This window comes from Caretta caretta, chromosome 7 (genome assembly GCF_965140235.1).
Source record: "Caretta caretta isolate rCarCar2 chromosome 7, rCarCar1.hap1, whole genome shotgun sequence".
In the NCBI taxonomy this organism is placed as follows: Eukaryota; Metazoa; Chordata; order Testudines; family Cheloniidae; genus Caretta; species Caretta caretta.
Genome location: NC_134212.1, coordinates 91,670,414 through 91,685,218, shown reverse-complemented (window position 1 = coordinate 91,685,218; position 14,805 = coordinate 91,670,414). Strand labels below are relative to the sequence as shown.

Genomic DNA, 14,805 nt, shown 5'->3' with positions numbered 1-14,805 from the left:
CTGATAAATACCTGAGAAATCTCTTATAAATACTGAATTGAAGGACTTTAAGGAACCAAACAGTAGGCCAGATTGCTCCTTTGTGTCTCTCCAATGACTTCAGCTGTTACACCTGAGAGAAATTTGAACCATTGATGTAAATATGGAGTAACTCCACTGACTTCCGTTACTCCAGATTTATACCCAGTGTAAGTGAGATCAGAATCAGGCCCATTGTGTTTACCAGTCTTGGCTATTTTCAGGTCGTTAGATGCAATTGGTATATTAACATTTATATTGGAGTAGTGCCTAGAGGCTAGCCAGGTCAGAGGCCCTTGGTTCTAAGCATCCTATAATCATGTAGGAAGTTACAGCTGCTGTCCCCCACAGAGGGGCATATTTTGCATCTTAATCTAGAAAGAATGCAGGAAAACAATTTTTATCCTAAGGGTAGTGAACCAGCCATTTGTGATAATTGCTTGACTATTCTGGGCTCAGTTGAAATCAAGGAGACTACTCACATAGTAAGGTACTCGCAAAAAGAAAAGGAGTACTTGTGGCACCTTAGAGACTAACCAATTTATTTGAGCATGAGCTTTCGTGAGCTACAGCTCACTTCATCAGATGTAGCTCACGAAAGCTCATGCTCAAATAAATTGGTTAGTCTCTAAGGTGCCACAAGTACTCCTTTTCTTTTTGCGAATACAGACTAACACGGCTGTTCCTCTAAAACCTGTCATAGTAAGGTACTATGACCCAATGAAATGGATTCCTTCACCAAGTAGTTGCTGAACCAACAAGAGGGGATGCCATTTTAGATTTAGTTTTGGTGAGTAGCGAGGACCTCATAGAAGCAATAGTTGTAGGACACAACCTTGGTTAGAGTGATCATGAGCTAATTCAATTCAAACTAAATGGAAGGATAAACAAAAATAGATCTGTGACTAGGGTTTTTGATTTCAAAAGAGCTTACTTTAAAAAATTAAGGGAATTAGTAAGGGAAGTGGATTGGACTGAAGAACTTTTGGATTTAAAGGCGGAGGAGGCTTGGAATTACTTCAAGTCAAAGTTGCAGAAACTGTCAGAAGCCTGCATCCCAAGAAAGGGGAAAAAATTCATAGGCAGGAGTTGTAGACCGAGCTGGATACACAAGCACCTTAGAGAGGTGATTAAGAAAAAGCAGAAAGCCTACAAGGAGTGGAAGATGGGAGGGATTAGCAAGGAAAGATACCTTAGCAGAACACTTAGGGATAAAGTGAGCAAGGCCAAAAGCTATGTAGAGTTGGACCTTGCAAAGGGAATTAAAACCAATAGTAAAAGGTTCTATAGCCATATAAATAAGAAGAAAACAAAGAAAGAAGAAGTGGAACCGCTAAACCTTGAGGATGGAGTGGAGGTTAAGTATAATCTAGGCATGGCCCAATAGCTAAACAAATACTTTGCCTCAGTCTTTTAATGAGGCTAATGAGGAGCTTAGGGAAAATGGTAGGACGACAAATGGGAAGGAGGATTTGGAGGTAGATATTACCACATCCAAGGTAGAAGCCAAATTTGAACAGCTTAATGGGACTAAACTGGGGGCCCAGATAATCTTCATCCAAGAATATTAAAGGAACTGGCACATGAAATTGCAAGCCCATTAGCAAAAATTTTAATGAATCTGTAAACTCAGGGGTTGTATGACTGGAGAATTGCTAACATAGTTCCTATTTTTAAGAAAGGGGGGGGGAAATGTGATCCGGGTAACTACAGGCCTGTTAGTTTGACATCTGTAGTATGCAAGGTCTTGGAAAAATTTTTGAAGGAGAAAGTAGTTAAGGACATTGAGGTCAATGGTAACCGGAACAAAATACAACATGGTTTTACAAAAGGTAGATAGTGTCAAACCAACCTGATCTCCTTCTTTGAGAAGGTAACATTTTTTGGACAAATGCAGTGGATCTAATTTACCTCGATTTCAGTAAGGCATTTGATATGATTCCACATGGGGAATTATTAGTTAAATTGGAAAAGATGGGGATCAATATGAAAATTGAAAGGTGGATAAGGAACTGGTTAAAGGAGAGACTACAACAGGTCACACTGAAAGGTGTGGAAGGAGGTTACTAGTGGAGTTCCTCAGGGATAGGTTTTGGGACCAATCTTATTTAATCTTTTTATTACTGACCTTGGCACAAAAAGCAGTAATGTGCTAATAAAGTTTGCAGATAGCACAAAGCTGGGAGGTATTGCCAATACAGAGAAGGACCAGGATATCCTACAGGAAGATCTGGATGACCTTGTAAACTGGAGTAATAGTAATAGGATGAAATTTAATAGTGAAAAGTGCAAGGTCATGCATTTAGAGATTAATAACAAGAATTTTTGTTATAAACTGGGGACGCATCACTTGGAAGTAACAGGGGAGGAGAAGGACCTCAGACTATTGGTTGATCACAGGATGACTATGAGCCGCCAATATGATGTGGCCATGAAAAAAGCTAATGCGGTCTTGGGATGCATCAGGCGAGGTATTTCCAGAAAAGATAAGGAGGTGTTAGTACCATTATACAAGGCAGTGGTGAGACCTCATCTGGAATATTGTGTGCAGTTCTGATCTCCCATATTTTAGGAAAGATGAATTCAGACTTCAGCAGGTACAGAGAAGGGCTACTAGGATGATCCGAGGAATAGAAAACCTGTCTTATGAAAGGAGACTCAAAGAGCTTGGCTTGTTTAGCCTACCCAAAAGAAGGCTGAGGGGAGATATGATTGCTCTCTATAAATATATCAGAGGGATAAATACCACGGAGGGAGAAGAATTATTTAAGCTCAGTACCAATGTGGACACAAGAACAAATGGATATAAACTGGCCACCAGGAAGTTTAGACTTGAAATTAGATGAAGGTTTCTAACCATCAAAGGAGTGAAGTTCTGGAACAGCCTTCCAAGGGAAGCAGTGGGGGCAAAAGACATATCTGGCTTCAAGACTAAGCTTGATAAGTTTATGGAAGGGATGATATGATGGGATAGCCTAATTTTGGCAATTAATTGATCTTCAACTATTAGCAGTAGATATGCCCAATGACCTGTGATGGGATGTTAGATGGGGTGGGATCTGAGTTACTACAGAGAATTCTTTCCTGGGTGTCTGGCTGGTGAGTCTTGCCCACATGCTCAGGGTTTAGCTGATCACCATATTGGGGTCAGGAAGGAATTTTCCTCCAGGGCAGATTGGCAAAGGGCCTTGGGGTTTTTCGCCTTCCTCTGCAGTGTGGGGCATGGGTCACTTGCTGGAGGATTCTCTGCACCTCAAAGTCTTTACATCACAATTTGAGGACTTCAATAGCTCAGACATAGGTTAGAGGTTTGTTACAGGAGTGGGTGGGTGAGATTCTGTGGCCTGTGTTGTGCAGGAGGTCAGACTAGATGATCATAATGGTCCCTTCTGACCTTAAAGTCTATGATTCTTAAGGGTGGCAGAATCATGGCCTCTTTGATTAGGCAAGGTCACTAACTATTTGTATTTCTATTTGAGAGACAAGATATGTAACACGATTTTATCAAAATTCCTTGTACTGACCCATTTAAGTTCTTACTGACCTTATGGAGATTGTTTTAAAAGATTTTGCCATTTTTAAGAGAAAATTCAAGAAATTATCAGTCTGATCCTACAGCAATGTTGTTACCTCTTCATTTTAGGTTTAAGGTTTAAATTCTGGTAATGTATATTAATGGCATTCCAGCTGACATCAATTTTTAATGAAAAGCCAAAGATCACATAAGGAGCACAGTACATTACACCTAAATTCTATTATTTGTAATAGAGGAAAACAAGGATATTTATTCGCAGTTTCAGATCAAAATCTTTAGAATGTGCCAGCCTTCTTCTATGCATAATAGGCTGAATCCTGCACCACTGACTTTCAACTGGTACACGATCAATCTCGGTCAGGTAATGGTGAGAGCACGGGTAAAAAATGTTAAAGCACCTAAGTGACTTAGGAACCCCAAGTCTCATTTTCACAAGTGACTTAGGGCCAGATTTTTACAGATATTTGAAATCAGTGAGAATTAGACACCTAGGACCTTAACACCTTCAAATTACATGTAATATGCTCTATTTCACTTATACACCTTTCAAATAAAAATGTTTTTAACTATAAAAAACTAAGCCTGCAAGCTCCTGACCCGACTGTCCAATTCCTAAGTGCATAATGTGTCATAAAGAAATCTCAGTACCTGATATCAAGGGGTTAAGGCTTTTGTGAAAATTGTTGTGATAAACAACACTCTGTCTAGCAAAAGTAAATGACAATGTGTGATAAGACAAGTTGGGCAAGTCTCTAAGGCCTGGATCCACAAAGGAACTTTGGTGATGTAACACCTAACTGTTAAGTTCCTAGAAAATCACTGGAACAACACCATGAACCATGTAGCCTGAGTTAGGCGTCTTCTGCTCCTATGCAAGGAATGTGAGGAGCAGGCTTCTAAGAATGTGATCCACAAAAGCCAGAACATTAGCCAGGGAGCCGCCTAAGTTAGCCAATGGAAGAGGTGGGTTCTAAGCCCCACTCCTCTCTCAGAGATAGACACCTAAATCCAGCCTATTTCTGCTTGCGATTCACAGCTGGGAAGCCACTGCCTGGAATCAGGAAGCTTAGGTGTCTGAGTCATTTCTTGTGAGAATGTTAGGTGCCTGCTTTGTTCCACACCAAACCTAGCAGATGGTGGTGCTCACTTTGGATAGGAACTCACTTGTCATGTAGGAACCCCAGGTTCAGTTCCCCCCTCTGCCTGAGGGGGCAGGAGCATTTCAATGGGGTCTCCTACCTCTCAGGAGGGTTCTCTAATGGGGACTTCCTCAGTCTCTCCTGTTGAAACTGTTCCACTATGGATAACTACTTAAAGAGAACAAAGGAGTCCAAGGGCACCTTAAAGACTAAGAGATTTATTTGGGCATCAGCTTTCGTGGGTAAAAACCATTTCTTCAGATGCATGGAGTGAAAATTACAGGTGCAGGCATTATATAATGACACATGGAGAGAAGGGAGTTACCCCACAAGTGGAGAACCAGTGTTGGCAGGGCCGATTCGATCAGGGTGGATGTAGTCCACTCCCAATAATAGATGAGGAGGTGTCAATTCCAGGAGTGGCAAAGCTTCTTTTGTAATGAGCCAGCCACCCCCAGCTCCTTGTTGTTTTTGTAGATACAGACTAACACAGCTACCCCCTGATACTTAAAGACAGGCACAAAGAGAGTGAGAATAACTCTGTAGCCTGGTGGTTAGAGCAAGCAGCTGTGAGGTGGGAGACCGAGGATCTACTCCCCCTGCTCCAATGACTTTCATGGGAAGAACTTCAACAGGAGAGACTGAGAGAGACCCACAGCAGACTATCCCATTGCCCAGCTGTTAGAGCACTCTCCTGTTTAAACCCTTTCCCCCCGATCAGGCCCGAGTGAATGTTCCAACCACTGAGTTAGAAGGTGGGCATTACCTCTTCACCCAGTTTTGGAACAGAACCTGATCCAACAGGCAGCCTCTGAGCTTGTCCACTGGATCAGGCCCTGCAGGCAACACAGGTAGGTGAACATCTTCCCCATTTGTGGCTTACTCTGTAGTCTACATGGCAGATAGGCATCCAGGCACCTATAATGAGGAAGCCACATGCATACCCAGAGACAGCAACATACATGCATAGGAAACTTTCACACCAAAGATTTAGGTGCTGAGTGAGTTTAGACTTCGACAGGGTCAGGCAGCAGCTAAGCAGGAGTTCTTTGGATCACAGAGGAGCCTAACATTGGATCTTAGGCACCTACGTACCTTTATGGATCTACGCCTAGCACAGTAGCCCTGACTTTGTTTCAGAGTATCAAGTACACTTATACTACATGAAATACCTGGCGCCAATGTAAGCCATTTTGTACAGATGTTCCAGCAGGTGAATGTCCGATGTACATGGCTAACCGACTCTGAAAAGAAAACATTTACTAATTGTTATCAACGTGGGATCCATTTGGTTAGATTCAGACTCACAGACTTTAAGGCCAGAAGGGACCATCATGATCATCTCGTCTGACCTCCTGCACGTTATTGGCTACAGAACCTCACCCACCTCACTCCTGTAATAGACCCATAACCTCTGGCTGAGTTTCTGAAGTCCTCAAATCAGGGTTTAAAGACTTCAAGTTACAAGAGAATCCACCCATATTTACTCTAATTTATACCAGCAAGTGACCCATGCCACACACTGCAGAAGAAGGCAAACCCACACTCCCAGCTTTCTAAAGCTAGAAAGCACCAGTTTTACCATTGCATGAAAAAGGACTAGAACACGTTACCCTTAAGATATAAAAACAGGGAACTTACAAACAAGTCTACAAAATAATTGGCTTAATGCTAAGAATTTACAGGTGGCATTTTGGCCACTAGAGGGAGTCCCTGTTATGTGAAGTCACTATTACTGAATAAACACAGTTTCTGTGATAAAAATAATTTTAAATGACTATAAAAACTAGAGTTTTCAAACCAGGTACATGCCTGACCTCATAAAAAATCCCATATACATGTATATTTAATAACAAAGACTTAATTAACTATGTGTTTTACTTTTTCCACAAACAAGGAAGAAAAATAATTTTTACATATATATTTTTCTAGCTATATTAGTACACTCAAAGACAATTACTTAATATTGTGAGACAATAACTTATATTTTCCATCAAATTTGGTTCTGAATTGAGAGTCACATTACTGATATACCCAATGTCAGAAAAAGCATTAATTGTTTAGCTGCACCATTTAGAAAGGCTAGACCTTTCCTGAAATGGCTGTTTTAAATCGCTATCACATCTTTCTGTGGTTAATTTTTTATATTGAACTTATTAAATGTTTTAGGTCAGAGCAGACCTTGGTAGGGTTTATTTTATAATTTGGCTTTAAGACACTACCATGATTCTCAATTGTTAGAAAAATCTGACATACTATCACTGATTAAAAACTGGATATTTTTCTTACAATTAGATAAAACTTCTTTAATTAATTGTTTAGTCTCAGTTTAACAAAAAGCAAAGGAGGACAAAGATGGTGAATCCAAATCAGTTTGCAAACTTCAGGCCATGCCATACCACCCATTTCTGAACAGAAGCCCCTACAGAAATCTACAAAGAGCTCTACTGAATAATCAATGGCAGGATATGGCCCACAGTATCTATTTAGACTAAAACAAGCTTCCAATTGTCAGAAGTACCTCTGGGAAATGGAGTGCTACTTCACTCTTATAGTCTGATAAATTCTGATTATTAGCCTTACGGCAAGAGAACAATGTTTAATTCTTAATATGAGTTTAGTTACAGTAAACTTTGGAGAGTCACAGTTTCTTCCTGCTTCCTTCAGGGCACAGTACATTTGCCCTACCCCTGCCCCCATATAGCTCAGCTGGCTGGTATATGCAGGGATGGAGCATGGAACTATGGTTCCACCCACTCCACACACCTCCTTAGCCACTAGCTCATGAAGGGAAGAAAGCATTGGGCATGCAGACCCAGAACCTTCTTCTCACCCTTGTGCCTTACACACATGATCCAAGCAAGACTAAGATGCCACACAAGCAGAATGGGATGGAGAGCTTCTTCCCCCCTCCTCCTCCTGCATGGCCATGTAGTCTGAGGGCAAGAATGAGCCCATGGATAGACAGGATAAAGGTAAAATGAATCTTAGATTAAGAAAAGATAGCAAGTATTATGCACGTCATTCATGGGTTAAAATTAGAGAATGGCCCTGTTGCCAAATTGGCTCTGAATCTTTAACACCTTGCAGTTGGTAAGTGGTGTTCAGACCCAGAAGCTTGTATCAACCAGATAGAGACATTTGTGAAATCTGGATCCAGGATTGGATTCAGACTCTCACCCCCACCTGCTTTGGAAGGTTTGAACCTAGTGTTCTGGTTGATTCCATCACTAGTTAAAAGCCACCTTGGCATTGGTCAAAGTCACCAAGAAGCTCTTACTCCCTCAGAACATCACTGAGTTAAGCCAAGTACTATGCATATATTTCCCCACATGAAAGTAGCTATGTGCCACACACACAGGGCACAAATGCTATTTACCTCAGAAATTATTTGAGCAGTATTTGTTTTAAATAGCCTGGTCCATACTTACCATATTTAAGTTTTGCTCATTATGCCCAGCCACAAAAGAGAGGACATATGCACAAAACTTATCCAGCTTGGTACACAATAGGGTAAGAGGCTTTTGCAGATGTTCACTCTGATGAAAGACTCCTTTAGTTCCAAATACAGTCTGAAAAGAAAATTATTCAGTAGCTGTCTCATTACAGTTCCATTTCATACAGATATGTTGCCACTTTACTCTTGAATATGAGCTAAGTATTCAGAGCTTGATGAAACCCTCTGACATCCTGTAATACTTCAGTTGTAATCCTGACCTTTCTTAGTTTACTGAGTGATAATCATGAAGGAAATTCTCTATCCATTCCCAAGTCAATGACCTCTGTTTCAGAATATATTTCAGTTGGTTGTAAGCCTGGTTACAGAATACAGCAGTCTTCTTCATTGCCACTAACACTCACCATATGCAAAGTCTTACTCTGTGTCCTCTCATTGCTGTAGTTCTAAAGGAGCATGTGAGACAGAGAGCCTTGGAGTCTGATGTTCTTTAGCCACAGAACAGATACAGCATACAAGCTTCTCTACTCTGCCCTAACAATATAATTAATCAGACAGAATTCACAGAAAAAAATATACTAAACTGGAGTTAAGGCTGAGAGCAATAATTTAAAGGTAAAAATATTTCAGAGATGTTGTAATTATCCCCAAAACAAGATTTTCAAGTCCAGGAAATTCAGAATTCAGGCTACACTTTAGAGAAATGCAAACATGTTAAGGTAGAGAAATGCAAATTTAAGGCACACAAACTGCTCTGCCATGTAGTGATGCCATGCAATAACTATGTATTTATGGTTCGTCCATCATAGTGTTTGTTTTCCCAGATTAGATTATATTGATTTTCAAGACACATTGTACTATTTTTGGGGTGGGGAGGTGGAGGGAATGGGACTTATAGTTTGTAAAGCTTGTTTATGGGATAATTACAGCAACCTTATAATGTTTTTACCTTAAGCTACTGATATGTCCTCTCAACATAACTCCAGTTTAACAAGTTTTTATCTAGGAATTTCCTTGGGTTTTTAAGTTGTTAAATATTTCACACATGAACACACACAAGAAAACCAAAGAAAATGTTATGATGTACATTTCTACCAATTTGAAGAATGAAGTATCAACCTTAAATCTTTATTTTAACATTTAGGGCCAGATTCATTGATAGCCTCTGACTGCTTTTTTTCTGGAGCAGCAGAAAGCAGCCAGGGCATAACGGCCATTTTCATCCACACTGGGTTATCTACATTCCTCTGTATGCACACCCCCACACTATTCCTCCCCCGCCACTCCATTCCTCTGCACACATACATCCCAGCTTCAGGTCATGCGGTGAAGTAGAAAATTAGTCAGCCTCTGCTAAAGGAGAAACTTTCAGTTATGATGTATTATGGCAAAAAATGACCAATTATACTAAAAAAGGTCTTCAAATGTAGCCAGTGTAGGAGATTTCAATAATTCTAACTATATGAAAAGTCTGAAGAGTCTGCATTATTCTGTTATTAAGATCATTTGGAAGAAAAGCAATCTGACTCAGATGCTACATTTCTTAAAGGACCACACAAACCCTTTTGATCCTAGTGGTTAGCAAAAATTTGGGAGGAGAAATTTATGATAGAGTCGAGGGGCTTTGATGCAATCTAGTTTATTTACAAAGAATATAAAAAGTTATGTTTCTCTGAACACAAGAGAACCCAAGATACACAAGATAGTCTCCTTGCTCACAGCCATAAGCCCCTTTTCTCCATAACCCCCTCCAAAAACTCTTTCTAGACTTCTCTTGGGGCTACATGCTATGCTTGTCCAAGCTGTGTCTGGAGCTTCCTTCTCTATTTGTTTCTGTGTGCTTCTCTGCTTCTCTCTCTCACACACACTCACACTCACAAATTCAGACAATACCTGGCAAGTTCAAATTCCTGAGTGGCTTTGGATGTGTTTTGGGTAGAGCTCACAATTACTTCACAACAGACCTTAACTGTTTCTATCATCTTAAAGGGGGGTGGGGGGGGTGGGGGAGAGAGAGAGACACTGTAGCCACCAGCTTCAATGAGGTTATGAGATTTCAGTGATTTTTTAACTATCTGGGAAGTCTGAAGTATCTGCATTATTCTATTATTAAGATCATTTGGGACAAAAAATTAATTTTAAACTCAAAATTCAAGGATTTACTTTTAAATTCTCAGAAAATTCATATTGTACTCAAAAAACAAGAGCTGTCATTTTGAGGAGGATATTCTGCAGTCTTCATCTGTAGCAAAGTGGTTGAATGCTGGTTTTAAATTTAAATCTCAACTCAGTCTTAACTACAGAACCTCAACCAGCACTTCCATGATAGTCCATAGTTCAAGCCCACACCAGTGTTGTGGTAGTGATTCCTTTGAAATCACTTCCAATCTGATAATTCTCAGGTTTGCTTTGCATATAAAATACTAGTATACATTGAGTTAGTATGTATGTACATGCTGGCCAAAGGGGGCAGTTCTCATGGGGCCCCAGGAGCCGTTCCTGTGTAACTTTTACCTGCCTCCATAAACAGGAAATAGAATTCTAAGAAATTGTCATGGCTGTAGGACTAGCTACACCTCTGTCCCATGTCCGGTCTCTCTGGGTGCACCCTTCAGCTTTCAGGTCTCATGACTTTTTTCTGTCTTGGGACATAATTTTACAATTTTCCCACTCTTAGACTTGGCTCTGGGCTACAGTCCTCTGCATATCAACCATGGGTATCCAGTGGTTCTGACTGGATTTGGGCACCTGCAATTCTTCCCTTCAGGAGTCTTTGATTGGTGATGTACAGTGACCAGCCTTATTAGACAGAAGGATTTATTTATTTTGCAGTAAGAATAAGGCTTTTAGAGAAAAATGATTTTAAAACCGTCTCTAAGCATATCTATCTTATGTACAGGCTTGCCATCCTGCGATGGTAAGTAGGCAGGCCAGTGTCCTGTGTTCCAGGGTCCCAGTAGGGTCCTTGTTCCCCTATTACTTCTTTCTTGAGAAAAGGTCACTTTTTAAACATGCTATAGTTCTTTTGTTCTTCTAGGCTCAGAAGGCAATCGAAGTAAAATCCTTAGAGCCAATAGGACTGCCACTGTCTCCGAACAACTCTTGAGTGTTTGTTGAGGGGTGAATTGTCTTGAGCCATTCTTTTCTTTCCTTCCTGTTTTTCCACACAGACTCTTGTTGAGTTAAAGAAATATAGTCATTCAGAAAACACCCCAATAACTAGGCCAACATGCAGTATTCATAAATCATCATAGAGCAGCTCCAAGTCCATCATAGAACTATCTGAATAATCAAATATTCAGGGCCAGATTCTCAGCTTTGCTGAGTTTACTTCCCAGTCCCACCTAACTCTTTTAGCCCCTGACATGCCCCCCAGTAGAAAGGGAGTACGGGGTACACAGCAGCTCTGCACCACCCAAGGATTCCCCTCTGCTTTTAGGCAGAGCAGATCAGGTGGAGTTGAAGCCAACAATCTGGCCCTATAGGTGGAGGAATGACATACCTTGAGCAGTGTTTCAGGAAGACTCACAAACTTTACCAGAGGGCTTTTGGCAAATGTAATTGTGGCTACCGGCCCCAAGGCAAAGAACATTTTTATTCTTTGAGCCAAGTCTGGCCTAATGGAAAATGCTATGAAACCTAAGAAAATACAAATTATTTTGTATTATTGCAAAGAAATCATCCATAATTAAAATAAATAGTTACCATGCAGCAAACTGAAGGTTAAAATGTATAAGTAGCCTTTTATCTATTCAAATGCTATATAATTGTTCTCCATGCTCACTGAAGTAGGACAAAAAGTAATGAATCTGAAGCAAGGGAGATTTAGGTTTGAGATTAGGAAAAAATTCCTAACTATAAGAGTTGTTGAACTCTGGAATAGGCTTCCAAAGGAGCTTGAGAAATCCCCATCATTGGAGGTTCATAAGAACTGGTTTAACAAATAACTGTCAGGGATGATCTAGGTTTACTTGGTCCTGCCTCAAGTACAGGGGGCTGTACTTGATGACTTGTCGAGGTCCCTTACAGCCCTATGATTCCATATTATCACAGCAAAATGTTCATCCTAAATCTCCATTTAGTCTTCATTGGGAAAAATTAAGTTTTGGGGTATTGTTCAGATGGATTCAGGTGGCCAAGAGTCAGATTATAGTTTCAACTTGTTTTGGTGTAGAACCAAATTTTCTATTAACCAGATTTCTTGATGATTCCAGAATCTTTCCTATCAAGTTTCCAAAATTCCCATAAAATATTTTCTGAGTTTTATGATGCCCAGTTTCTAAAGCACTATTTATAGGGTTGTAAATTAATTGTTCACATTCAAAACTATATTTAAAAGACTATTAAAACTGTGACTTAAATTCACAAGGGCAGGCAAATGTTCAGAGAAAAAAGAAATACACTGTACTGTGAGTAATTGCACAGCGTTTTAAGAAGCAATTAAAATGGCCTTAACAATGCCTATGTATAGAAGATATATGGTACTATTTGTATTCTAAGGCTGGGATTTTCAAAGGTGCCTAGCGGAGATGGGTGCTTAACTTCTATTTATGCCTTTGAAAATCCCAGCCTAAATGCATGTTTTATCACTTTTGTCTTAGAGCCTAATACTGTTCTGACTCGAGGAGGAAAAAGGGGAAAAGGATATTATGCAAGAAGTGGTAACAGGCTTCCTGCTCCCAACCACCATTTTTTGTCTTTTCCCCACTTTTTTCAAATGGCAATGGTGCAACATGGCATACCAGCCTATATCCCCCATCCCACTGTCACCAACAGATCCTATGGGTAAACCAGGAACCCTCAAGTGACTGCAAATGAATCAAATCCCTCATTGTATTCATACACTAGGGACTGAGTTGACTTTCTGTACTCACGGTATATGTAGTAAACAATTTGTAAATACTGATTTAGTGGCTATAATACCAGCAATTTGTTTTTAAATAGCAGAATAGCCAATACCAAGCACACAAAAATGCTGCATCAGGCCCCACTAAAATAATAAGATTGGCTTGAAATTAAATAATGTTTAGGTTCTTTTTATTTGTCTTCTGGTGTTTGAGCTGCAAGAGTTTGTGTTTTTAATCTTCTCTCCAAAACATGAGTAGTGGGATACAGGAGTCTGGTCTTATTGGGATCCACTGCTAAAGGATCCCCCCCGCCAGCCTAAGAGGGGGGTCCACAGGACCTGGAAAACCAAATAACTACGGGGAACAACTAATGAACAACAGGGACAGGAGTGCGGTCAAAGGGTCAAACGAAGGGAACTGGATGGGGACACCGAGCAGAGAACCCCAGACAGCGCCCACTGCTCCTCAAAGGCATCAAGGGAGTCAGTGGACGACGCCCAGAGGAACTCTGCCCAGAGGTGTGAACGGACGGTGGATACAGGAGTCTGGTCTTATTGGGATCCAGGAAGTGGGCGGGCGAAGCTCGTCCACTACTAAAGGATACCCCCGCCAGCCTAAGGGGGGGATCCACAGGACCTGGGAAGCCAAATAATTACGGGGGACAACTAATGAAAAACAGGGACGGGAGTGCGGTCAAAGGGTCAAATGAAGGGAACTGGATGGGGACACTGAGCAGAGAACCCCAGACAGCGCCCACTGCTCCTCAAAGGCGTCAAGGGAGTCAGTGGACGACGCCCAGAGGAACTCCGCCCGGAGGCGTGAATGGACGGAGGACACAGGAGTCTGGTCTATTGGGATCCAGGAAGTGGGCGGGCAGAGCTCGTCCACTACGAAAGGAGCTCCCCCCAGCCTAAGGGGGAGATCCACAGGGCCTGGAGAGCCAACTAGTTACGGGGGACAACTAATGAAAAACAGGGACGGGAGTGCGGTCAAAGGGTCAAATGAAGGGAACTGGATGGGGACACCGAGCAGAGAACCCCAGACAGCGCCCACTGCTCCTCAAAGGCATCAAGGGAGTCAGTGGATGACGCCCAGAGGAACTCCGCCCGGAGGCGTGAATGGACGGAGGACACAGGAGTCTGGTCCTATTGGGATCCAGGAAGTGGGCGGGCGGAGCTCGTCCACTACAAAAGGATCCCCCCCCAGCCTAAGGGGGAGATCCACAGGGCCTGGAGAGCCAACTAGTTACGGGGGACAACTAATGAAAAACAGGGACGGGAGTGCGGTCAAAGGTCAAACGAAGGGAACCGGACGGGGACACCGAGCAGAGAACTCCGGACAGCGCCCACCACTCCTCAAAGGCATCAAGGGAGTCAGTGGACGCCGCCCAGAGGAACTCCGCCCGGAGGCGTGAATGGACGGAGGACACAGGAGTCTGGTCCTATTGGGATCCAGGACGTGGGCGGGCGGAGCTCGTCCACTACAAAGGAGCCCCCCCCCAGCCTAAGGGGGAGATCCACAGGGCCTGGAGAGCCAACTAGTTACGGGGGACAACTAATGAAAAACAGGGACGGGAGTGCGGTCAAATGGTCAAACGAAGGGAACTGGACAGGGACACTGAGCAGAGAACTCCGGACAGCGCCCACCGCTCCTCAAAGGCGTCAAGGGAGTCAGTGGACGCCGCCCAGAGGAACTCCGCCCGGAGGCGTGAATGGACGGAGGACACAGGAGTCTGGTCTATTGGGATCCAGGAAGTGGGCGGGCAGAGCTCGTCCACTACGAAAGGAGCCCCCCCCAGCCTAAGGGGGA

The 14,805-nt window shown here is 42.1% G+C and overlaps 1 protein-coding gene across 1 annotated transcript in view; it reads right to left on the bottom strand.

Moving 5' to 3' along the window:
- The window catches only part of LOC125639648 (lipase member M), a 37,546-nt gene that overhangs the window by 2,471 nt on the left and 20,270 nt on the right, over positions 1 to 14,805 (bottom strand). The window contains exons 5-7 of the mRNA XM_048857195.2: positions 11,652 to 11,788; positions 8,124 to 8,264; positions 5,865 to 5,936 (exon numbers count right to left, since the gene is read on the bottom strand). Of these exons, the coding sequence (XP_048713152.1) occupies positions 5,865 to 5,936; positions 8,124 to 8,264; positions 11,652 to 11,788 (350 nt within the window). The remainder of the gene's footprint in view (positions 1 to 5,864; positions 5,937 to 8,123; positions 8,265 to 11,651; positions 11,789 to 14,805) is intronic.